At 35.2% G+C, this 25,863-nt stretch overlaps 2 protein-coding genes across 5 annotated transcripts in view; one reads left to right on the top strand and one right to left on the bottom strand.

Annotated features, from left to right (window-relative positions):
- The window catches only part of LOC100342470 (G patch domain-containing protein 2), a 111,517-nt gene extending 87,735 nt beyond the window's left edge, over window positions 1-23,782 (bottom strand). Inside the window, exons 1-6 of one of the 2 annotated variants that reach the window (XM_070055324.2) lie at window positions 23,583-23,781; window positions 16,000-16,716; window positions 11,676-11,737; window positions 7,722-7,904; window positions 7,175-7,254; window positions 5,017-7,048 (exon numbers count right to left, since the gene is read on the bottom strand). In XM_070055324.2, the coding sequence (XP_069911425.1) occupies window positions 7,016-7,048; window positions 7,175-7,254; window positions 7,722-7,904; window positions 11,676-11,737; window positions 16,000-16,716; window positions 23,583-23,638 (1,131 nt within the window). In that variant the 5' untranslated portion in view covers window positions 23,639-23,781 and the 3' untranslated portion in view covers window positions 5,017-7,015. Of the gene's footprint in view, window positions 1-5,016; window positions 7,049-7,174; window positions 7,255-7,721; window positions 7,905-11,675; window positions 11,738-15,999; window positions 16,717-23,582 lie in introns of those variants that run through there. The other variant, XM_089312201.1, reaches the window with a different exon arrangement.
- Window positions 23,783-23,936: 154 nt separating this feature from the next.
- Window positions 23,937-25,863, top strand: part of SPATA17 (spermatogenesis associated 17) — a 289,576-nt gene continuing 287,649 nt past the window's right edge. For all 3 annotated transcript variants that reach the window (XM_002717401.6, XM_089312202.1, XM_089312203.1), the window contains exon 1: window positions 23,937-24,117. In XM_002717401.6, the coding sequence (XP_002717447.2) occupies window positions 24,050-24,117 (68 nt within the window). In that variant the 5' untranslated portion in view covers window positions 23,937-24,049. The remainder of the gene's footprint in view (window positions 24,118-25,863) is intronic.

Consider the following 25,863-nt stretch of genomic DNA (forward strand, 5'->3'; position numbering starts at 1 on the left):
ACCTAACACAATTTCTTGAATGAATACTCTGATTACTGAACACACTTGCTCCTTCCCCGACGTTGTTACAAGAGCAATGTGAAGAAAGGTTCTACCCCAGCCAAGACTGAAAATTATTGCAGCCTACAGATCATATTTTCTCCAATCACCTTCATGTCTTATAATTAATTCTCTAACACATTACCCAGCTTAATTTTCTCCATGGTCATCTTTGTTTTCTTACTTTCCTCCAACCCCTCAGCCAGGTTGATTTTTATTCACTAAAATGTAAGCTCCAGGAGACCATGTCTGTCTTGTTTACCACTGTAACACCCAACACCTAGAACCAGCATAACTGGCATCAATAAGTCAATGGCAAATGAATGGGTGGCATCCCAAAGTTGATCCAGATATTAAGTCCTGTAAAATAGAGAGGCTCAGTCTAATCTGTGGGTGCTACCTAATGGATGAATAGGTATGGACCATTGACTCCTGATATAGTGCATTAACTTATATAACCACTTAAGATTTCCTCTAAACTACTACTGTCAGTGTGATTTTCAAAGTTCAAACTGATTACTTTAACCCTTCAGAGATTACATGGGTTCACAAAATCCACAATGATCCAACCCCTGTTCAAGGTATCAACCAAACCCATTCTGTTATATATTCCTCCACACAAGCAGGCATTATATACCTCAGCATTAGTGGATTTATAATTTTATGAAAAGCTTATGCTGTTTTAACTTAAGTATTAAAAATGACTTTTGGTTGCCAATTCCCATCCCCAGTGAATTAGTGAGCTTCAATTAATTCTTAAATACCCAGATAAAGCATCTTCACCTTGTATGAGGTCTTCCCAGAATTTTCCCAATTTACATGAGAAAATGGAGGAAAAGTACATAAGACATGCAGACAACATCAACACAGTTGAACAAAAGTGGTGATGTGACAGTGATGAGGCACATTATAAAACAGGATGGAATGAACTACCACTACCTGTTGTCTCCCAGAATGCACATTAGGAGGAAGTGCAAATCAGAAGTGGAGCTGGAATTCAAACCTAGGCACTCTTGATATGAGATGTGGGTATTCTAACCAACACCTTAACCACTGTGTGAAACGCCTGTGCCTCCTGCCAGGTTTTTAAGACTAAGCATGGAGCACATAAGAAACATTCAACAACTATTGACTGAATAAATGAATATACTACTCTATCTGTGCAATTTGAATTTGTGAATATCAACCCCACTTTTAATAAAATATATCAGAGTACCAATATTGATATTGATATTGCTTAATGGAACTGACGGACAACTTGTTGGGTTCATTGTTTCAAATATCAATTATGGATATGGATTTATACTGTAGGCAATGATTGAGTGACACCAAAATACAGAATTGTAAATCAAACAAGAGATACTATTATAATGTCTTTTGTAAAAGAAATAAATATTCTATTAAGTTTTATTTTTCTCTGGTATATAATCAGCTTTATCTCAAAAGAAGTAGTAAGAAAAAAGTATCAGTTTCTAAAGTGAAATCTGAATCTCAGGGCAACTCGGATAAGATGAATGCTCAATTAACACACACAGTAATTAATCAGAATTTATGTGATATTTATAATATACTAATATGCTAAGTATGCAATCTTTTTATGCTTTCCAAAGTATTCAAATGTCTTTCAGGATACAACACAAGTATCAACTGACAGGGGCTTTAATGAAGCATTTTGGTACTGAATTTCACTGAAGAATTTTAGATAACTAGTCAGCACACAGTCAAATTAAAGGCTATTGGTATTTTCAAAAATCATTTTAGATTTGACTTTTTGCAACAATTTTTATCAAAAAAGAAAAAACGAAAAAGTTTATATAGTTGTTTTATTTAAACTAACTGTATTTTAAATGGTTCTTCTGTTGTAATAGGCTATAAATCAGAATAAACATTCCTAATTCAGTATCCTAAAAAAACCAAAAGTTTATCAAGATATATAGAGTAAATCATTACAATTTGAATATCATGATCAAAATGCCACTTATGCAATCCTTATTTTATTTGACTTTATAAGTGAAATAAAATCTATCATACTCCTTCTATCCTGGCTCAAGATACTGAACAGATATATTACTGTGTTTAAGGATGTTTTATTATGAATGTAGATTGCATTCTTACTTACATGGCATGCCAATATAAATTATAAGTCAATGTACAAATTTTTTTCAGATATCCTAACTTGATAAATTTGATATATCAATAAGAATTCAATTATATCAGTTTCATATTCTATGGCAAAATAACCACAAATACCACCACCACCATTTGCATTCTCATACAAAAAAATGAACTGCAAAATTATAAACACTTAAACAAAACCCTATAACTAATACATGCAATACCTCATGTAATACTTATATTGGCTTTCAACAAACCAAGGTTTAAGTAGAGTCATTTATTTCCCAATTTTTCAATAACACAATTTGAATGGTAACTCAGTGGACACAGGTTAACTCCTGTTGAAAGACAATGAGTTAGGCCGGCGCCGCGGCTCAATAGGCTAACCCTCCACCTTGCGGCACCAGCACACCGGGTTTTAGTGCTGGTCGGGGCGCTGGATTCTTTGCCGGTTGCCCCTCTTCCAGGCCAGCTCTCTGCTGTGGCCAGGGAGTACAGGGGAGGATGGCCCAAGTGCTTGGGCCCTGCACCCCATGGGAGACCAGGAGGAAGCACCTGGCTCCTGCCTTCGGATCAGCGCGGTGCGCTGGCCGCAGCGCGCCAGCCTCGGCGGCCATTGTAGGGTGAACCAACGGCAAAAGGAAGACCTTTCTCTCTGTCTCTGTCTCACTATCCACTCTGCCTCTCAAAAAAAAAAAAAAAAAAAAAAGACAATGAGTTAAAAAATTTTTTTCAAAACTCTTAAATACAGAAAACACTGATTAATTAGAATGTTTAGGAAGAGGGTATGCTGGCTAAGCTGGAACGCTTCACTCAAGTAAGATTACTTGGTAAGTATTCTATCCCAAAAAATGATCTGGTATCCTTATTGTGAGGGCTATTATTCTGTATTGTACAGAACACAGAAATCCTGGAAAGAAAAAAAGACTTAAGCTTAATCTTTTGGATAATGGTCCCAGGACAGTTCTTGGAATTGTCACTTGCTTAATTTGTGTAAAAGTAGTAAATAAAACAGGCTGGTTGGCTGGGCTCCAAGTAACTGGTGTTTTGTTTTAACTGAAAGATAGCATTAGTGATTCCTATTAATGTTATATTCTCAGGTTCTCTGCATTCACCCTCACATAAATGGACAGAATTATTTTTAACTACAAGATCAGTCTGGAGCCAAACTTCCCAAACAGTGAACAGTGTTTAAGTCTTTCAACAAGTGAATAGCTTAATGATTGGGGAGTGGAGTGATAGGTTAGCAGGGAGTTTAGAGCAATTTTTCAGAGTACAATTAAATTTTTGAGATTTAGTGCAGTAGCTGTCAATGTAAAATTCATTTCAAACTATTGTTCACAGACTATATTAAAGACAAGGGCCAGCTTGAATATAAATGAGGTATAAAAGAAACATAAAAGGCTGCTATATAAAGCACTTTAAATATTAAATATAAAAGAAATTATATATAAAATATGAACAGAAAAGTTTAAAGTCTAAAATTCTGCAGTTTGACCATGATACAAATGTTTTTTAAGTAACCAGCTTCTTGGACCAAATATACCTAACAATAATAGTAACTATCATTTATTTAACATATACACTATGCCAGAATGCTATTGTGCTCATTACATATAATCTAATTTAAGCCTGATAACACTTTTGCAAAGTAGGTACTGCTCATATTTAATAAAAGGAGAAAATGAGGTTTAACATATAATAACAAGTGACAAGAAGAATCAGAGTGTAGACTCACAGAAGTCTGACTTCAGAATCTAAATTTCCTACAATATCACTTTGATCTCTACAAAACTCAAAGCAGTCAATACTTATTCCACTTCATGGATTCCTTCTACATTGGCAAATTGGTCTACTGGCTAAGATTTATTTGTAACCCCGAAGCCAATATTCACAGATATTTTGCAGTCTTTCCTGGACATACAACGCACTGAAAATTGTGGGTGGCCTGACCGACATGTGCACTCCCAGTTGATCAACACAGTAACTCTGCTTTCTTGTTTTAGCTACCATAATGTAAACAAGTGTTCTTTTCGCTGTCCTTTTAGGGCTAGGTTTTATGTATTTTTGTACTTTTTGTTGGTGATTTCACTGTTTTGAATGGCCCAAAAGTATAGTGCTTTCTAGTATACCTAAGAACAAGAAGGCTTGGATATGTTTGGGGAAGAAATCATGTGTTTGATAAGCTTTGTTTAAGCAAGATTTATAGTGCTGTTGGGCATGAGTTCAATGTTAATGAGTCAAAATATATGTTAAATGTCTTTAGACACAAATATACGTAAAACAAGGTTATATGCTGATTAGCTGATGAAAATGTTGCCAGCAGGGGCTTGCAGAAACTGAACCGGTCTTTTCTTTAGGAGCCATGGTTCCAGAGAACCATGTTTGCAGAGATTTCATAGAAAAACTATAGTGAGCAACAAAAATTTACTGTAATCAAACTGGAAACTTTTCCTCTGAAAAATGTTTACATTAAGAATTCAGTAAAAGATTTTCCTTCTGTCATTTCCTTCAAAGATACTATATGATCACACTTTTGCTGGCGTCACTCATCTGCTTAAGAAATCTTTTGTTGCCATTCTGTTTAAGGGGTTGCAGCTACATGTATCCAACTAGCTCAGAATATTAATCTCTCTTAAAAGCAATGTGGCTTTCCAGCATAAAAGTCTAAGGTAATTAAATGTCATGTATTACCAGAGGTCATAAGTACTGTTTCTAAAGATGACTGTTTTCAAAGTTACAGTTTTTTACACTAGGTAGTTATACATAATATGAACAGTATAAGCAATACATTTAACAACAGAAACAACAAAAACAGCACAGCAAATTAGAAAAATATCAGCACAAATTGAAACTCTTACCTTTCTTGCCCAAGTCAGAGATTTTATTGGGGGAAAAAAATTACAGTACTTCAAAATTCAAACAAGGACAATTCAGGGTTGAGAAAATGAAAACCTGAAGGAGTCCATTGTCTTCAGTAAAATTTTGAATACAAAACGCAGAGCAGGAAAACAGTTTATGGCCTAATGCACTAGTTTCATGATAAACACACATATATAGTATATCTCCATCAAGTGAAACTTAATCACCTTTTTACAATTTAGAGAGGGAAGGCAGCTTTTAGTATGGTTAAGCCATGTATCATCAATACCATGAAGCTAGCCTATCAGTTGTAATAGCTTCTATAAAATACCACAGTGAGACCGCAATAAGCCTAGAAAATGGGCTACAAATCCCAGCTATGCTCAAGCAAGCAGTGAACCAAAAATAAAAATAGGTAAAACTGAACCAAGAACTAGAGAGCATTCATCAAGATTCATGAATGGTAAGGCAAAGTTCAAAGGCCAAGGTTTTAAAGTGACTTATTGAGGTCTAAGAGACAATCATTATACAAAATAAAATAAAAAAGCATTTATGTAATTCAGAAGAAAATTCATGAATTTCACTCCAAAGACAAAGCACAAAAAAGCTTACTTACAATTACCAAACACCACATTATTGTACCTATAAATATCACTTTAAATATGCAAAGGTAACGAGACTCAAAGTTGCGTTTCATCATTTTTAATCTCTCCAGTGCAGAGAAGCAATCTTTGGAGATGTCAAACATTTCCACTTAATACATTTGTTGAAATCTTTCTGTTTGATATTAACTTCAGGTAAAGGCAATGTCAACTTTTTAGTTTTCTTTTCCAATCATATTTAAGTTAACCATTAAATGTTGAATTAACAATTAATTGATCCATACAATAATATAAAAATACACATAATAAATCACATTGTTTCCATCAATTATTGGAACTTAATAAAAATATTAACGACTTTAATATAACCATTTTGAAGAATTCAAATGGCCTGAACTTAATATAGTTTCTAAATTATACCATAAATAGAAATGTTACATTTTCCCCACTGCTTGGTGAAAATGAGCTCATGCAAGTATTTTTGACACAGTGACACATATGGTCTGCCACTCAAAGGCTGTACAAGCAGCTCTCACTTTTAAACATGACAATATAATTCAGGGTCACAAAGTATTTGCAATAATACCAGTTTTCACATGATTTCACTAAGCTCTACACCAAAATAATTTTTGATGTGCTTTAGGTATCAGACAAAGCAGATAATTTAAAAGGTAATAGCAAATGATTCTATTAGTGCAGACTAGTTATCACTGTGGCTAGTTTAGAACTAGGATGATTTTTGCAGTACAATGAAAACTATACTATAAAATACAATGGGTTTGAAATACAGAGCAGATAATCCAAATAAAGAAAACTGAACAAAATACAAACTCTAGCAAAGATTATTGACCTTACCTACTACTAATCTTAGCCCTTATTGAAATACCCTGAGTAAAATGCAAATATTTTAAATAATGCTGGTTACTTAAGACTTCTCTAAAAATGAATCATAAATGTTAATGCATCAGCTTTTTTATTTACAACAGTTAGATATGCAAAAATTCATTCTTAACCATCACAGTATAAACATTAAGGAATACTTAGGTTAGGTCTGGAAGTTTTCAATTATTTAGCTTTTGTAAGCATTTTGGCAAAGCAAGTAATACATAAACGGAGTCAATTAAAAAACCATAAAAGAGAAAAATATATAAAATTTACAGTAGTTTCTATCCACCCCGGGCCAACCTAGATCCCTAGAAAGCCTCCTCACTCAGGTTCACTTCTGACTAAAAAGGAAGAATACCAGTCCTCCAGCAAAAACAGCCCCATCTTTTCATCAAAGAGGCTCTCACTTCAATGATATTCCTCCAGGGAAGAGGACAGGAGCCAGGTTCCCTCGAATGTCATTCCCCAGATGTTCAAAACGTAACTAATTTATTAGCATTAGAAGATTTTGTTTATAGGGGAATCTCACTGGTCCAGTTTGTAGCCTACAAAAAAATGGATTATTTTTAAGTATAACATTAGAAAATGAATAAAGGATGAGGATGTGGCTTTTATTCCATAGAAATGGAAACATTCCCAAACATGACAATTCAACAAAAAAGCATGCCTACCGTTGAAGATGGAGTCCCTCCAGATTTTTTCATATTCTTTGAAGGCATTCCATGAAGGCGACTGAGTCTAGCCTGGAAACCTGGGAAATCAAAGTATTCAATGTAGAAGGTTCTATGATCATTGGAGCATAGAAGATTCTATCAGTAGAGAATTAAAAGTTGGTACTAGCATGGTAACAGCATGAATATTACTGAGGAAAATATAAAATTCACACCTAAAAGAATGAAGCAAATGCCTAGCAGGGTTCCAATGCAGTCATCACTTTACTTTCTAGTCTCTTAAGCCCTAGAGTAACATGTAGGTAACTTTTTTTTCTCAATTCACTTTCCTATCTTTGCAACATTTTCACAATGGGCCTAGCACAAAAGCAATTCAATATTTTCTCATCATTTGAAGGCATGATAAATATAGCTGAATTAGTGCCCACATGTTTGTGTTTAATATCCAGTTTATGTTTAATTTCCATTTTAGCCTCTCCTCTTCCAATGAACTTTCCTAGATTGACCAAAAATCCTTTGTACCCACTAATTAGACAGTGCTACTTACCTCTTCGGCTTGAATGCGACATAAGGGGGAAAGAACCAGTTAAGATACTTTCAAAGACGGGATCTGGTAAATTTTTATCTAGTTCTGCAGGATCTTCCTTTTCCCACCAGGGAATGACTCCAGTGATGCCACATGCTCCCCCTGACTCCTTTTCATAGAACCAGTCACTCTGCTCATCATCACCTGTGAAGACAGAAGGCCCCTGGACTAAAAATTCAGTCTTATCACCCAAATACACAATTAGGGCTATTATATAATAAAAAATATAAGATGGCAGTTAAATCTGGATTTCAGGTAAAAGATTAACTTTTAATGCGAGTATGTTGTCTTGTACTATATTTTTAATATAAATATATCTAAACACTGCATGGGACACATTTATACTACAAGATTATGTCTTATTTATCTACATTTCAAATTCAACTGGTGATCCTGTATTCTATCAACTATATATATATATAATATAGTATATATATAGTGTATATATGTATATATATATTTTATACATACATACACATGTATATATATACTATATATTAGAATACAGGATTGTATTCTATCAACTATATATATATAGTGTATATATGTATATATACATTTTATACATACATATATACATGTATACATATATATACACACTACATATATATGATAGAATACAAGATCACCTGTTAAACATATATATATATTATCTATAAAGAAAGCTTTTTACACTATACCACAGCTGAAATAAATGTTCTCTAATATTACAATAAGCATTGCCATCAACAAAAACACAAAATGTTATATTTTAGAACCAATTAAAATGCAAAGTTAATCCTTTGGCAATAACTATAGGGAAATCCATTTAAGGTACTACCCATTCTACATTAAAAGAAAATGTGCCTTAATCTCCTACTGGGAATTAAAAGGTATAAAACTGTGGAACCTGTTCTTTAAGGCTGATAATGGTATATAATTAGCTTAATTCCATGATTTCTATGGAGTATAAAGGGGGAAATAGTCATTAACAGATGTGAATAAATGAAATTAATCTAATTAAGTTCATTAAGAAATAGCTTTGAAAAACTTGATTTTAAATGAAAAATGACAATACACAGAGTTTATAAAGAAAATATAACAAACTATTGTAAGTGAGGTGTTTTTAAAACACAACACTATTCATTAATTTTGATTTTTGGGAACATCCATGAATAACCGTGAGACAATTTTAAAGGTCAATTTAAAATCCAGTATGAAGTGGTCTTTAGTGATTATCAATATTTTTTAAAAAAAGGAAAATAAAGAGCTGTATAAATGGAAAATAAGGCAGAAGGCTTTTCAAAATAATATACAATTAGCACTTTGAATATGATCTGAGATTCATTAAAGTCTTCCTGCTGTGATTTTTTTTAATAATTAATTTTATTTATTTGAATGGTAGAGTTACAGAGAGAGAGACAGACAGACAGAGAGAAAGGCAGAGAGAGTCTTCTAACTGCTAGTTCACTCCCTAAATGGCTGCAATAGTTAGGGCTGGGCCAGTCCGAACCCTGGAACTTAGAACTCCATCTAGGTCTCCAATGTGAGTTAAAGGGGCCCAAGCACTTGTAACATTGTCTGCTGCTTTCCCAGGCCCATTAGCAGGGAGCTAGATCAGAAGTGGAACAGCCAGCACTTAAACTGGTGCTTATATGGAATGGCAGCGTCGCAGGTAGAAGCTTCTTAACCTGTTATGCCACAGCATCAGCCCTTTTCTTTTGATTCTTAGAAGGTACCACCAATTCTGGGTTCTAAGAGAGTCATCATAGTTACCAAACACTTTTTCTCTTTAAACAAAGTTTTCTTATCTTGAAACTCTCTTACTATAATCATTTTTAAGGGCAAAGTTAAAAAAATAAAAACCTAAAGATTCAATAGAAAAAATGATTTTATGAAAAATAGTTGTATTTTAAATGAAAAGGAAATGACAAAAGCATTTAGAAAACTAGAATCAATAGCACATTTCAACTGAGGAATAAAATCTTAATTTCATAAAAAGTAGAATTCATAGAACTTAATATTAATACTTATACTGTGTTATATTTAAAGTATCACAAATCAGATTTGAGCACAAGAAAATAAAGAAAGTAACTTGAAACTGAATACCCTAGATTAAATTCCTACTGAGACATTATTAAGAAAAAAGGAAGCTATTTTACTATTGATGTGATAATTTTATTCTTTTTTAAAAGATATTTATTTATTTGAAAGGCAGAGTTACAGAGCGATAGAGGGAGAGACAGAGAGAGAAAGAGATCTTCCATCTGCTGGTTCATTCCCCAAATGGCCGCAATGGTTAGGGCTGGACCAGGCCAAAGCCAGGAGCCTGGTATTCCATCTAGGTCTCCCACATGGTGGTAGGGGCCCAACCACTTGGGCTATCTTCCACTGCTCTCTTAGGTGCTTTAGCAGGGAGCTGGATCAGAAGTGGGGCAGCCAGAACTCCAACCGATGACCACACAAGATGCTTGGTCAGAAGCAGTGGCTTAACCTACTGTGCCACAATGTAGGCCTTGTAACTTTGTTCTTAACAGAGAAATCAAACCGCTGTTCATGAAGAACTTGAATATGCAGTTAGACAAATTAAAACTCTAGTGTTTTGCAGTAATGGAGAATTTACGTCAACTCTATTAGCATAGGTTTTCTTACTTTAAAAATTGGGAATCTCACGGTTTTTAAAGAATTAAATAGGAACTTAGAGCAAGTTAAATGCAAGAAAAGCACTTGGCACTATGAAACACAGTAAGCTCACAATAAATGCTAGTACATCATTCTAAACCACTCAGTGCTTTTCAGAGATTGAGAGTTGGTCAAAAATTATTTTTTTAAAAAGTTTTTTCATTTCATGTCATTACCAGTATCAACATTTATAATATATTGGGAATAAAGGCCTTTTTTTTTATTAGAATTTAGGGATGTTATCAAAGTGGTTAAGCTTACTTAAGTATGTTGCCAGATTCTAGCATATATAAGTAAAGTCACAACTTCTAAAAGACTACAAACTTTAAAATAGTTACATACATATTTATCTACAATATGGTTTATAGATAAGCAAAAAAAGAATGATTATTTACATTACTCTCACTGGAAGAGTAAAATATTCTCAGTTTATATATTTTGTAACACAATTATACTTTAAACTATACACACAAACATACACACACACACACACACATACACACACGTATATATAGTTTATTTCCTTTGAACTTACTATTGTCCTGTAAGGTATTATTAAGAAATGAAGATAACATTTGGAATAAGTATTTATATGTATTAGCTCAATTTCATGATCTCTATAGAATATGAAAGTAAACAATCATAAGCAGATGTGAATAAATGACATTAATCCAATTAAGAATTAAACCTGTCCCTTTACTAAAATTTTCATATTTTTCATAGCTTCAAAGTTTGGCCAATTTAAGATGTGAAAATCTTCCAGGAAGTCTCAAAGATGGAAAACATCTAAGATGTAAGACATTTCTATTTCATAGTGTACAGTACTGAATTTATAAAAATCATTTAATTATAAACTGGATAGAATGAAGTAATTTCACAGCTGAATAAAAATTATAAATGACTTGCAATTGCACCTTTATGAATGCTTTAACAGTATGAAATACATTTGGAATCAGGTGGAGAATGTCTTTTGAACTTGCCCTAAGAGTCCAAATTGAAAAGACAAGTATGAAAAGCTTTCTCCAAGAGGATAATCCATATACTAGCTTTTGTAGGTAATCAATTTCTTTAAGTAAGGGAGACAGGGCATATTCCACAGCAGGTTAAAAACCAACAGTAATACCAAACTCCACTCCACTAAGTAGCATGTGTAAGCTAAACAGATTGCAGTTATTAACTTATGAAATAACCAATTTTAAGTGCAACTTAAAAACGAGAACTTTTCCCAAAGAGAGAAAAGAGGCATTTCAATACCTTGTCTTCCCTCATCATTGGTAAATAAACCAGCATCAGTGCTGCTGAGACTGCTGGAATCACTGTAATAAGGAAAAAGAAAGAAACAGATCAAAAGAACAATTGATCTCTCAGTCGTAAAATTTTAAAGAGACATGGCAGCTCAGAGATGGAACTTAAGCCTGACAAAGATCTGAAAGAAAATGATTCTTTTTAATCAAACTGCAAATATCCTGGTTCCATTAACTACAGAGCATATTATTTTTGGCACATAAAACCACAGGAATCTAATGGGACCCTGACAGTAAGCCAGATGTGACTGCAAGAGGTGCTGACACAATTGATGCATTTTATTATCTGCTTTCATCAAATGCTCACTGCTCCTCTCTTATGCCATGCAATTCAGCTTGAGCCTGAAACACCACTGCTCAATAAAATGGGAAAAGTCTCAATCAAAAACAGGCTAAGCCTTTCTTCAGCACATGAAATACAAGGGCCTGGGATGAATTACTTTTCATAACCACGTTCCCAAATATTCTAGAAACGACATTACTTAAAAATTCACAACTCTATTACTCTGAAAGGAAGAAAAAAGTTTACAACAGTGGCAATCCATTAAATCAAAGTTGAGGTCACTCTGAATACAAAAAAGATAAATATTAAGGAGGGTATGTACAAAATAACATAGGTTCTCATTACTTCCATAAATGTTTGGGAATACCATACAGTTTAATTTAACATACAAATGAAAACAATTAGCAGATATTTGACTAACACAAACAACATGACACTATTAGGTCTAGCAGAAGCAATGTTTACATGATAGTACTTAACTTGTTTACATAACAGAATACATAAGTTAAAACACCAAGAACCAGGTTATATAATGAGAGGTTTGGCTTCTGAATAAAATTAAGTGATAGTCTTCAAAAATTGTCATGAACATTCTTTTTACTGTAATTCTTAATTTTAACCAATCAGGCTATCTCCCCAAGTGATTTTTTTTTAAATTAAAATGTTTTCTATAAGCATGTAGAACTTAAACTTGGCTTACTTAGAAAAGCATATTGAAATGTCTAAAATGAGACATTTAAAATCATAGATTATATTAAATCCACATACATTTTCACAAGATATTTTAGTTTTTATTTGATTTTCTAAAAATAAATAAGTGGCAGACATTTGGAGCAGCAGTTATGACGCTTCTTGGGATGCCTGCATCCCTATAACAGAGCCTGGTCCAAGTCCTAGCTTCTCTGCTTCAGATCCAGCTTCCTGCTAATGCTATACTTTTCTGTACTATGATTTTCTAAACTGAATTTAGATTTATCCCTGTCTACTCTTCTACACAGAAGCAGATTAATCTCTTCAAAATATAATTGGTCATTTAAAAGCAATGTGATATCCTGGAATGGAAAAAGGACACTAAATAAAAGGAAAGGAAATTCTAATCAACTGTAGACTTTACCTAAAAATGTTTCCCTATTGGTTCATTGTGACAGGTGTACTAGAGTTATGTACAAAACTTATCACTGGGAAACTGTATGTAGGGTACATGGGAATATAAGCACACTGTACAAAATTTTTACAACTTTTCTATAAATTTAAAACTAATCCAAAAGAAAGAAGTTTATAATACACACACACACACACACACACACACTGTAAGAAACACAGTGTTCTATTTAGAAGTTTAAAATCCTTCCTTATTGGATTGATTTCAGGACCTTCCATAGGTAGGTTTCCATCCAAGTTCTTCCCATCTCTGATCCTTTGTTTTCTGAGAGGTATACCTGTCTCCTCTTTTCTCTCCACATGTTCTCTCTCTGAAAAACAGGAGGGGTCTTCAAAAAGTTCATGACAAATGCACATTATGATAAACTATGCATGGATTTCAAAACTTTTTACACATCAAAATAAAATTTTTTAATTCCATTTTCATGAACTTTTTGAAATACCCTTATATAAGAATATCAGAATTCCCCTGGTCTTTGTCTTGCTTTCAGGTATGTTTGCACTTACTTGCATGTATAGCCAAACATGTTTCCTATTTACATTTCACCTCACTAATACCTATTCAGTTGCTCCATGTTCATCATTAGTTCCAAATCCTAAAGGTGTTCTTAAATATTTTTCTTCCTTTACTGTCAAGGCCATAATTTATCTTCCATTTAAAGATAGACTGGAGGTCAGTGAAAGGTAAATAAAACGTTCCTGTTACCATTATGTTATCTTGATAAAATGTAAATCTAAATAGTTTTTCACTGCTAAAAGTTCTTCATTGACTTCAATCTGTTTATAGGATGAAATCCAAACTACTGAACATGTAAATAGGCCTTCAAAAAATGCTTAGTGCTCTAGTCTCAACTGCAATAATCAAATACATCTCTAATACATCACATTTGTTTCATAATCCATGTCTTCACACAAGCTGTTTCCTATACCTAGGAACACTATTCCCTCTGTCCTCTCTACTCTCCAATCTCTGAATAAGTCTTAGTTCTTACACAGCTCCTTTAAGAAGTCTTCCCTAAACACCTTCCACTCATCATAATTCATTATCATCTCTACTCTGGCTACAAGGCTGCTAAGGACAAGACTCTTAGTCCAGGAACCACCAGTGAATCATAAAGAGTAGTCAATCAAATGTTTCTTAACTCTGAGAAACACAAACACACACGCACGCACGCTATGCAGTTGTTCTTATTTATAAATCAGTTCCAATGAAATAGAGCAGTACAGATTTTTATACTAGGAAAACTTTGGAAATATTTGTAAAACAAAACAGACTTATGAAGAAAATACCTTCAGTATCAAGCATTCTTCCCATGAAAGAATTTATACATACCTCTTCAGTGACAACAGTTCATGTCTATAGATGCATTTAAAATCTGAGAGAAATATTTTTAGAATTTTTTTAACTATGAAAACATCCTCTTTGAAAAACAGTACCTGGGTTGTCATCTGCTGGGGAGCCTGATTATCCTAGTAGATACTAATATATTTTTTACAATGAAAAGAAATGAATCACGGGAGTTTCACCTCATTTCTCTTCCAGAGTAGATGTCCTCAGAAGCAGATCAATAACAGGCAGACAATAAGGGGGGGGGGGGGGGGGGTGCGTTGCATAATCAATCCAAAAAGCAGGGGATCTAACTGTGAATAATCTAGAATTGAATATTTTATCTCCACTGCCACACTCTCCCTCCCAGCAATAGAGCAAGATAATTATTTTTAGTCAGGATATGTGGTCCTAAGTCACAATGGCCCAACAATAACATACAAATAATTTTCAGTGTATATAAAAATGATAATCTTCTTGGAAGGAAAGAACAGTATAAACTTTTCAAAGCCTTTTCAATACTTGTTTTTACTTTGTGTGAACTTTACTTCTTTGGGAAAATTACACAGATTGAAAACTGTGGCTAATTAAAGGATTATTCTATATCGTCTTCTACCAGGTCCTAATCATGTCTGAATCATATTTACAAAAAAAAGAAAAAAAATGCAATCTACATGATTAAATGATCACAACTCTCCAAATTAAAAATCAAATACTCTTTCCCAGACCATATTTGAGGTGTGTTCTTCTTGGTTCACAGCATGGTATTTGGTTTTTAAGTATACACACTAAAAAGGCTGAACTGTATCAACTCCTCCTCACTTTCTCCAAGTAAGCATTCATTCTATGTGAAAAGAAAAATAATCACTTACCTTTGATGTTGTCAAGAGTTCTTAAAATCATCACTGTGTTACACCTGCCTCCTAGAATAGATTAGACTAACTGCCAAAGGACTGTTGCTTCTTCCATTTTACTAATGACAAAACTAGGTGTTTCCAAACCATAAATTTGATTATCTAGTTCATAAGTGATCAGAATTCCCAGCAAGCTACAGATTTCGATAAACATCAACCCACATATGTTGATTGGGTATAAATTTTGATTGTCCGGAATTAGACTATCTATCAATTGAGGCACTCTAAAAAGCACCAAAGGCTAAAGCTCTTTAACAAATAAATAATAATGCATTCAATTTGAAGAGCTACAAACGCACGGTTATTCAAAAGTACATTCTTTCTCACTGAAAATTCATTTCCTTTTCTTTTCGTAGCTGAAAATTAAGTCATTATAATACAATCAAAAGACTTTTTAAATCAAATAAGCAATTTTGCTTTGTGGTAAACTTCATAAATTATAAGGAATTATAGCTATAGTTAAACAGTAATATCACTACCATTATTACAATTTATAATGATTTTAAAATAGATTTAATTAAAATTAAAACACATTCAAAGACAAACTTTGGAGACAAGTATTTTTATATTTACAGAATATAAAAGTCACCTTTCACTCATGAGCTCATCTGAGACTTTTTGTTCTTCATATTCCATTTTGTCCTTATTGGTCTGGCTTATTTCCTCATTTTCTAAAACCACTCCTTCATCTTGGTTTTTTGGTCCTTGTCTAATTATTTTCAACTTCCTTTTTTTGACTTTGTTCTTGGTGAATTCTTGATACTGGTAAGCTCTATCATTGTCCATGTCTTGATCTCTGCAACCTTCAGGGGGCTGGGTCATTGTCCGTTTGTTAGAGATGTCCTGTGGGACATCTACTGCCATGCGTTTTACCTTTCTCCTCCTGCGAAGAGTTCTGTTTCCAAGGTTGTCCACAGCAAAATCGGACTCATGCCACAGAGGTCTTTTCCCTCGAACATTATTATTTAGGTTTGATGATGGTCTGCGCTTTGCCACTAACATCTGGTCATCAGAGTCACTATGATCTTTTTTATTATTATTGTGATTATCTCTATAGTCCTTGCTCGGTTCTTCTACACTAGAATCAGAGCCTTCACTTAAACAGTGACCAGTCTCCCACGAGTGATGAACATTGTAAGACCTCCGCTTTCTACCTCTCCTTTTCCTTGCCTGGCGTTTCAGAGGGCAAGAAATACTTCGAGAATGATCTCCTGTTTCAGCAAATCCACCTCGGGCTTGCTCTGAGCTCTCCTCCAATGCTGAGACAAGATCATGAACCAGTTCTTCCATGGTTCTGCTGAAATGCCTAAATTTTTCAGAGAGAAAGTGTCACTCTCAACCATATTAATCTAGTGTTCTATGGCAGATAATTCACTCTAAATTTGACTAAATTAATAGTCATTATAAAATATTTAAAAGCTACTTAATTCTCCTATCCAAACTATTGCAGTTTCAGATATTTAGATTCATTTTTTAGCCTCTTTTTGTTAACGTTCTTATACTAGACATAGTAATTCATTAAAAACAGAGTGTAATGACAATGAAAGATCCTGGTTATTTCTATATTTTACTGTGTAATTACACAAAAGTTTTCTCTTTTAAATCACTGTTCTCCAGACTTCTGTCCATTTTCTAGAGCCAATTTTCCTACAGCAAACATAGAACTTTCTCAAGCCCATCCCCACACATTAATTTCTAGGTGGAAAAAGGAAGCACGAAATGCTTTGTTCACCACATGCTCTACCCACTCACTGCCGAAAGAGGCAGACAGAAAAAGATACAGGTCCTTTCAATATTTATAATCTATGTGAAAAGAAAGTTTAACCAAATGCTAGGCATATGTTTAAGCTACATTAATCTCATAATCCAGTGAAACAAACTATCTTCATACTCAAATAGGAGCCTCTGGGCTACAGGGGCCCATCATTAATTCATTCTGAAGTATTCTTAGATCTTTCAGCTTCCCTGAGAGCAATGAACCACACTGTTAGTGAGAAAATGACCTACTAGTCAGCAAGGATAAGCACTGGCATTCTTTGGAAACTTTTATACATTATATACATTATATTAATTCTTTCCAAATCTAAAATTAGTTAGTGTAATATACAGCTGAAGCATATCATCTTATTTTTTTAAATATTGCAGGTAATTCAGATATGTACTTATGAAGAACATAGGCAATCATTTTTTCAGGTTGAGCTCTAGAGGAACCTAGGGATCAAAATATTCTGAATAGTTCTGTAGAAGCCCATTTAATTTCTTTCTTTCTTTTTTTTTTTTTTTTTTTTTTGGACAGGCAGAGTTAGATAGTGAGAGAGAGAGAGTCAGAGAGAAAGGTCTTCCTTCCATTGGTTCACCCCACAAAAAGCTGCTATGGCCGGCACACTGTGCAGATCTGAAGCCAGGAGCCAGGTGCAGGGCCCAAGCACTTGGGCCATCCTCCACTGCCCTCCTGGGCCACAGCAGAGAGCTGGACTGGAAGAGGAGCAACTGGGACTAGAACCCGGGGTGCCGGCACCGCAGGCGGAGGATTAGCCTAGTGAGCCAAGGCGCCAGCCAAAGCCCATTTAATTTCTAGAGTCTATTGCAGAACTAGGTCTACTTTACTAAAAGGGCCACAAAATAATTATCTTAGCCTCTGTAGCACATTAGGTCTCTCACAACTACTCAACTTGCCATTGTCATGCAAAACAGCCACAGCAACCCATGAGTGAATGGATATGGCTGTATTCTAATGAAATTTCACTTATAAAATCAGGTGATGGACTGGGCATTTGGTCTAAGTGGTAAAAAACCCAGTTAAGATGCCTCCGTCCTATATCCAAGTGCCTGGTTTCCATCCCTTGCTCCAGCTCCTATTTCCAGCTGGGAGCAATGACTCAGATGACTGGGTTTCTACCACCCAGATAGGAAACCAAGATTGAGTTTCTAGTTTCTTGGCCCAGAGCTGCTGTGAGCACTAGGGTAATGAACAAGCAGAGGGAACTCTCAAATAAGTAAAAAAAAAAAAAAAAAAAAAAAAAAAAAAAAAAAAGAGAGAGAGAGAGAAAGAAAGGCAAATGGAATAAAGACATCAGTATGTACACACACACACATATAATCAAACAGGTGACAATGGCTGGCTATAGTTTGGCAACACTTGATCTATTTAGGCTCTATAGTCATGTAGCATTGAATTTCAAGCTTTTGCAAGTTCCTTATGACAACTTCCAATTTTTTTAAATTTTAATAACTCCAAAACAAACATATTTTGTAATCCAAATGGCTTTAGAACTCAGGATACACACATACAGCTTCTAATACTTGATGACTTAATATTTATATCTATGTAAAAATCCCACTTATATGTATTAAACTGTTTTGAATAGACAATGAGGTCAGAAATCCAAATCAACCTAAGGAACAGAGTGGTATGACTCATGAAACTGAACTGAGCTGAAAGAACCAAACTTGTAGTGATGAGTAAAATAAACAAACAGTTATGTAATAAGGAATTGCCTTTCAGTTTGTATTCTCAAGATCTAATCCTTGGAATTCAGAAAGTATAAACAAAAAAGTTAATATGAATAAAGATCTTAAAAAAATAATAGTGATGCAAACATACATTTTAAACAACCTCTGGAAAGCCGCTAAGATTTCTTTTCCCCTTAATAATGATTATTTATATAACTAGCTTCAGAACATTGCATTGACTTAAGAGAAATATGCATCACACAACACTTAGAAAGGCTACAACCCTGAATACATTGATATGCCAAAAAAATCTATCTTCCACTATATATATCTTAATAATTACTTGTATATTAGCCCTAAATGCAAAAAATGTTTTGCTTATTTTTATTTTAATGCTCTTTGGGAGAAATATAATATGAAATATGTATTATATCTAAATATAATGCGATACCTTGAAAAAAATTCACTTGAAGTCAGTTTCACATGGCTTCATTTTAACAAGGGTCCTTTCTCTAAACAAAGATTTTGTATCAACTCATATGAGAATAACTTACTTTTTTGAAGATAGTTTCTTAACAATGGCTAAATGACTAATTTGAAGTATGAAAACATAAAATTAAAACAGTATGTGAACACATAATTAAAACTGCAGTTTATTTTGGAAGTTACAATTTAGTGTTTTATTTTAGAAGAGAAAATCTTGTGGTCTTTACATCAGATAAAGATGAAAACATCTAATTTAATGAGTTGAAATCTGATACTTCTCAATTTTGCTTAAAAACTAATACAGTCTAATAACCAATAATACTACTAATAATGAAATAAAAATTCTTGTAGAATCTGATTACAACTGTTTCAGCCTTATTTGATTTTATATTGTTTATCTCAAGGAAAATGTTTTTAAAAATATTCTAACTAGAATTCAATTTATTCCATGTCACTCAAATAATCAATTAAAAATTTACCTCTAAAAGCTTTATTCAAAAACAAAAAAGATCCATCTCATATGGGTGCTTTTCAGAGTTCAAGTCACCTTCTCCCCTTCAGTTTCAAATAATTAGATTCTTCTGAAAGTCAATCCCAACTAAAATCCCTGTTAATACTAAAGTCGGTTAATGTCAAGTTGCTTCACTAACATCTCCCAGATAAAACTGACATCAACTGGTCTTTCAGAAATGAAGTCATTAAATGAATAAGAGATCATTCATGATCAGTAGGATGCTTTACTTCCTTTGTTTTGACAATCCTAATGAAACATCAAAAGAAGCTCATTGTATTAAAACACTTCATTTTATTTTCCTAAGGACTTTCCTACTGGAGATGAAGCCTAGAATTACATAATTTTCCACAAATCTGTCCTCATAAACATCCACAGATTTAAAGTCTGAATTAAAATAAATTCAGTGAATGTACTACATGATCAACTTGAATTTTTTTGTATTTGTATTTGTATTTCTCTTATGTTGGAATTCATAAAGAAATGTAATGTTTTGGGATCAGTTAGCATTGCATATAATGTCTAACACAATAATTCGTTAACATTACTGATGAAAGCAAACGAACCTTTTCAGTAAATGGTTATAAGGCTTGCCACCAAACCATGGTGAGAAGAGCAAAAGCTCCAATGACTGGGATTGAACTGGAGGTGCTACTGGCAGCTGCTATATTTTGCCACCTTTGTCACTGCAGGAACACCCAGGCAACTTGCTGAAAACAAAACCTTGACTGGCTTTAAAGAAAAATATTTCTACTTTCCAAATTAGTGATTAAATAAGGAAGCCCATCCTTTTGACTTTTTTGGTACTTCATTCAGTGGCTGGAAAGGTAATCAAAGCTTCTTTCCTACTTCCCTCCATTTGCTTTCAGAATGTAAGCTATTGAATAAAACATAAAGTAAAATAAAGCAGAATTGAAAACTAATGTTTAGAATCTAACAAGAAATCCATTCTAATTTTTGTCAACGTGCATATATTCAAGTGCATTCAGACAAGTTTAGGAAGTAGAATATGAGTCTTATTTATTGTTGATACATCATACCCAATAAATATTTATTGATTATAAATTATGAAATCCTAAAATGAGAACAGAGACAACTGAATATTAAAGTGCCTAGCGTATTACTTGAAACAGATGTTTATTAAAAAGTCTGTTGAGCAAGTCAATGAATTACTAAATGAATAACAAGTAACAAAAGAAAATCTGATGACTAGAAACTTGATAACCCAGATTTTAATTTTTCTGACACATTAGTAAGTCAGACATTTTAAGTTATCAGTTAGATAAATGTGAAGTTTTAGGAAAATTATCAAAGCTGGTTGAAAGGTTTCTAGTTTCACAAAATAAGAATGATAGGAACTACAACAAAGTTATGACTATCTTAGAGGTTGAAAAAGAAACCCAAGTCAAATAAGTTTGACTGTATAAAATTGAGTTCAATACCACAAAACACAAAAACCAGCTAATCGTACATCTTTTACTAAGCAGTTTTCCAGATCTATGGAAAATCAAAACAACAGAATAGGAATGAAACTGCAGAAACAAACGTCCAGAATCAACACAGTTTATTTTGATGACTTTTTTAAGACAAGCAAAATCATATAACACAATTATAGAAATACAGCTTAATAAAGAAATCACCTACATGTCCATTTGGTGCCTAAAAATTAAAAAAACAATCTCCACCTTGGAGAAAAAATTTAAAAAGTCAAACTAGAAGTCACAGATCCTAGGTTTGTTAACAAATGTGGTCATAGTTGACATATTATTTGCCATACTGTATTATGCAGACACACAGGTAGTATACCCAGATGTTTAAGAATATTCTTTAGGTATACTGGAATGCTGCAAACATGATGGTTAGGCAAGTTATTTAAACTAATTTTGCCTCTGTGTTAGCTTATCTAAAAATGCAATGAATAACATACTTACGTCAAAAGATTTACAGAAGATGATGATGTATGTAAAATCTGGCACCAAATAAGTACTCGGAGGCAACCTCAGAGACCGTAGGGTTTCATTACCAGAATGGTATTGTAAATATTTATACTCAATGATTAAAAAAGAAATTTCCATTAAGAAATTGTGAATGATTAGACAGTTGTACAGATAAATATTCATTTTGGCAAATCAGGTATGATTTTAAATATTTCATTCAAAAGCACAAAGTGTAGGTACTTGATACAGACTGGTGCCATAATACAGAACAACTTGTATGCCAACCTGTGAAAACAGTTTAGGTTCTGCAAAAGAGAACTGAAAGAGACTTGTCTAAATTATACTAAGGTAACTGATCATGATTTCGTTAGAAGGGAGAAGGTAGATGATTTAAGAGAGCCATACTTTTAAATAAAATAGCCATCTATCCTACAAATCAATATCACCATAGCAGGAGCAGACGAACCTACAGAACACATTTTGTCTCTCTCTGTTACCACAACATTGAATTTTGAAAGATTAAGAAAAGTATCCCTGAAAAGAAACTCTGGGATGATGGAAATAGCATTTATCTTGTTATGTGTGGCAGCTACCTACATACAACTGCCGAAACCAATAAAATGAAGTACTTAGCAATTGTGGATTTTATTTCATGCTAGCTACACCTTTCAAAAATGGTTCATTAAAAGTGCTTCCTATATTTCTCACTGAAAAATGTGAGATTTAAAAGTAGTATAACCAATCCTACATTCTTTATAAAAGGAACAACTTATCTGATCCATCTCAATATTTGGGTAAGATACTCCTTTAACTCCTCACTGGCAGCTGATGCAAAAGAACTTCTCTGAGATCACAGACTACTAAAATTCCCTATGTTCCATTTTCTTCAGGATCCCTTGGGAATGGATAGGCCTTTTTAAGCAGCATTTCTTTTACTTGTTGATCAACACTTTTTGTTTCAAGATATTCAGTGGGGGAATTTGCTTGTTTGTTTTACTGCTTGTCTTGTGTGTATACTTGGGAGGGAAAGGTCTTGGGAGAAAAACACAACAGACATTATAGTTTTCAACTGGAAATCCAAAAGATATCTTCTAAAATGTGTAGGGCAACTCTGAACAAGTCATTGAAGTATTCTGCACCTACCATATGCTGGTATCAGAAGGCTGTCATAAGGATACAGTGTGTGAGAGCACTTTGAGAAGTCAAAGCAGTCTCTCATCCTAAAGGGTCACTGCTGATATGATAGTACAGACAGAGTCAAATCCCAATCAAATCCTGGTGTAGTCTAAGCACACCCATATACAACTAATTTACACTATAAAGAAACGTTGAAGATGATGGAAACAGGCAGGCTACTCCCTCTTCAAAATAAATAAATAAAAAGGCAATGCCTCTTCTAGTACTAAACTTTCAGAACTCTAGATTTCTGGGATTTGGCCCTTAGTACAATCTGATAAATTTTAAAAGAGGCTTGGGGAAGAGGGTCTGGATTAGGATACATGGCTCCTGTCCCTAGTCTTGTCAACAGTCAAGAGGGAGATGAACTGCTCCTATGGTATGGAATGCTACATTCCTAAATTATCCTAAACGTCAGACAAGCAATCAGCCAGCCTTTACTGTAGTTCTTCAACGCCTCCCTCAGCCTGCGTCCTTACAAGTGAGAGCCAGGCCTCGATGTCTTCAGATCATCCATCACAACTCCCTCCCCCTTCCATTCCTGGTCCAGCGGCCTCCGGCCATTCACCCCCTTTCCTGATCTCCCATCCCCAGAGCCGCCAGCCTCACCAGCTGTTCCCGGCGGCAGGAGATCCGATCGGTTGGCGCCCGGTGGCCCCGAACATTAACGACACCCAGGAGCCTAGCCTCGAGGCTCAGGCCCGAGAACAGACTCCAACTACTACAGCACCGGCGACTTCCAAAGAGCAGTTCAGCATTTTGAGAGGAGCTTCCGGAAGCCGACTGCAGGCGGAAACCGGATGCCCGGAGCAACCATTAGGTCTTCTCCCCTCACCGTTTTCCTCTCCTTGTAATCGCTTCCTTGTAGTCACAGAAGAGAAAAAGACGAGTCAGTGAAATGTTTTGCGACCCCACAATTTCTTCATTCTCTTTTTAGTCCCCTTAAAGCCGAGACAGTGTGAAAGAAAAGAAGAGCGAACGAAAAGTCACCCCCCCGCAGGAACTGGCCTATGGTGCCGCCCAGTTGTCATGGAGACCGATAGTAACACCAGTTGTAAACCGGGGGCTGAGGCACCATGGCCACGCTAGCCCGGCTGCAAGCCCGGTCGTCGTTTTTAAGAAGTCAGTACTACTTTAGGAACCGGTAAGTCAGGAAGAGAGGGACGGCGCAAAGGGCTCCATGACTGTACCCACTTTCTCCTCAGCTGGAGCTTACTATTCAGGAATCGCCTCCGTTCCCAGCGCCCCGTTCTCCTCAGCAACTGCAAACCTAAGCAGAAGTGTAAAGAAAGTTTCACCCCGCAGAGGGACTGTACGTTGGGGTGGGCCATAGACATTCGGTTTGAGAAGATTTAAGAGAAAGCTTAGCGTAGGTTATAGTTGTAAGTTTTTTGTTTGTTTGTTTTGGTTTTTGGTTTTTGGCGTTTTTTTTTTTCCCCGCTCAGCATCACCGCTCCACCGTTTGATGAAGCTCCTGTTCCGCCTGTTGACGGCTTCCCAGCCTTTCTGGGGTCAGGGAGTCTCCCTCGCTGAGTGAGCTCTGTGTCTCTCCCATCCTTCTACTGATTTGAGCCTCTATTGTTTCATAAACGTCACTGAACTCAGTCGTCCTAGGACTCATTTGTCTTCTTAAAGCGATAAGGTCCACACCATTCTGACAAGATAATTAGTGCCTGCTTGTTAATTGATACAAGAGGGCAATGGAAGAGGCTGGCCGCCTTCTCCATTTCGCTACACAAACTCCTGAACCCTGGGCGCACTGGCTCTGTAAGCACTGCCTCGGGAATTTTTCCAACTTAAGAGCAACTGGGGAAAAAAAAAAAAAAAAAAGTGAATACCACGACGGTAGAATATAGCAACCCGGGAGGCCAACTGAAAATAATAAAACAAGATCTTGCTGAACTCTTCATATCCTAGCATTTATCTCATTGGCTGCATTATTTCCTCGTGCACATCTCTTTCCTCACTGATCACAGTTCACTTTTACATTATTTTGTGAGATTTCGATCTTTCTTAAACTAGACCAAAAAAGTCAGACTCTCCCTCTCTGCCCTCCCCCTCTCTCCCTCTCCCCCCTCCCCCTCCCCTTCCCCTTCTCTTCCCTCTCCCCCTTCCCCCTCCCCCTCCCCTCCCCCTCCCCCGCTGCAGCCATCTGCAGTGCCAGCATCCCAAATGGGCACCAGTTTGAGTCTCGGCTGCTCCACTTCCGATCCAGCTCTCTGCTGTTGCCTAGGAAATCAATAGAAGATGGCCCAAGTCCTTGGGCCCCTGCAACCGTGTGGGGGACCTGGAAGAAGCTCCTGGCTCCTGGCTTTGGAATGGCACAGCTCCAGCCATTGTGGCTGTCTGGGGGGTGAACCAACAGATGGAAGACCTCTCTTTCTCTCTCTCTCTCTCTCTCTCTCTGCCTCTCTGTGTAACTCTGACTTTCAAGTAAATAAATAAATCTTTAAAAAAACAAATTCTGCTTGTCATTAATACTGCCCCTTCTGTATCTGATGAGTTGCTCATATAATTCTGTATTTTCTCCCTACTAGAAGTGAATTTGGAGGTTTTAATTTTTACTCTGTAGAAATTAAAAGAAATTATTTGAAATTAGAAAAAAAGGTACATATATAGAATAAAAGGTATATATATAATATATAAGAATAAAAGGTATATTCCTTCTTTGGCTTAATACCCAAGTTTCAGCACTAGTCTGAGTGAGGTCAGGCCAAAACTGGAAGCTGGAAACCCAAAACTTAGTTTCCCAGGTAGTTGGCAGTGACCCAACAACTTGAACTGTCACCTGCAACCTCCCAAGATGTATATTGGCAGGAAACTGGAATGGGGAGCAGAACTGGGACATGAAACCAGGTACTCAGATATGATTTGTAAATATTCCCAGTGG

Source organism: Oryctolagus cuniculus, chromosome 13 (genome assembly GCF_051225735.1).
Source record: "Oryctolagus cuniculus isolate XC-2025 breed Fujian yellow rabbit chromosome 13, ASM5122573v1, whole genome shotgun sequence".
Classification (NCBI taxonomy): Eukaryota; Metazoa; Chordata; class Mammalia; order Lagomorpha; family Leporidae; genus Oryctolagus; species Oryctolagus cuniculus.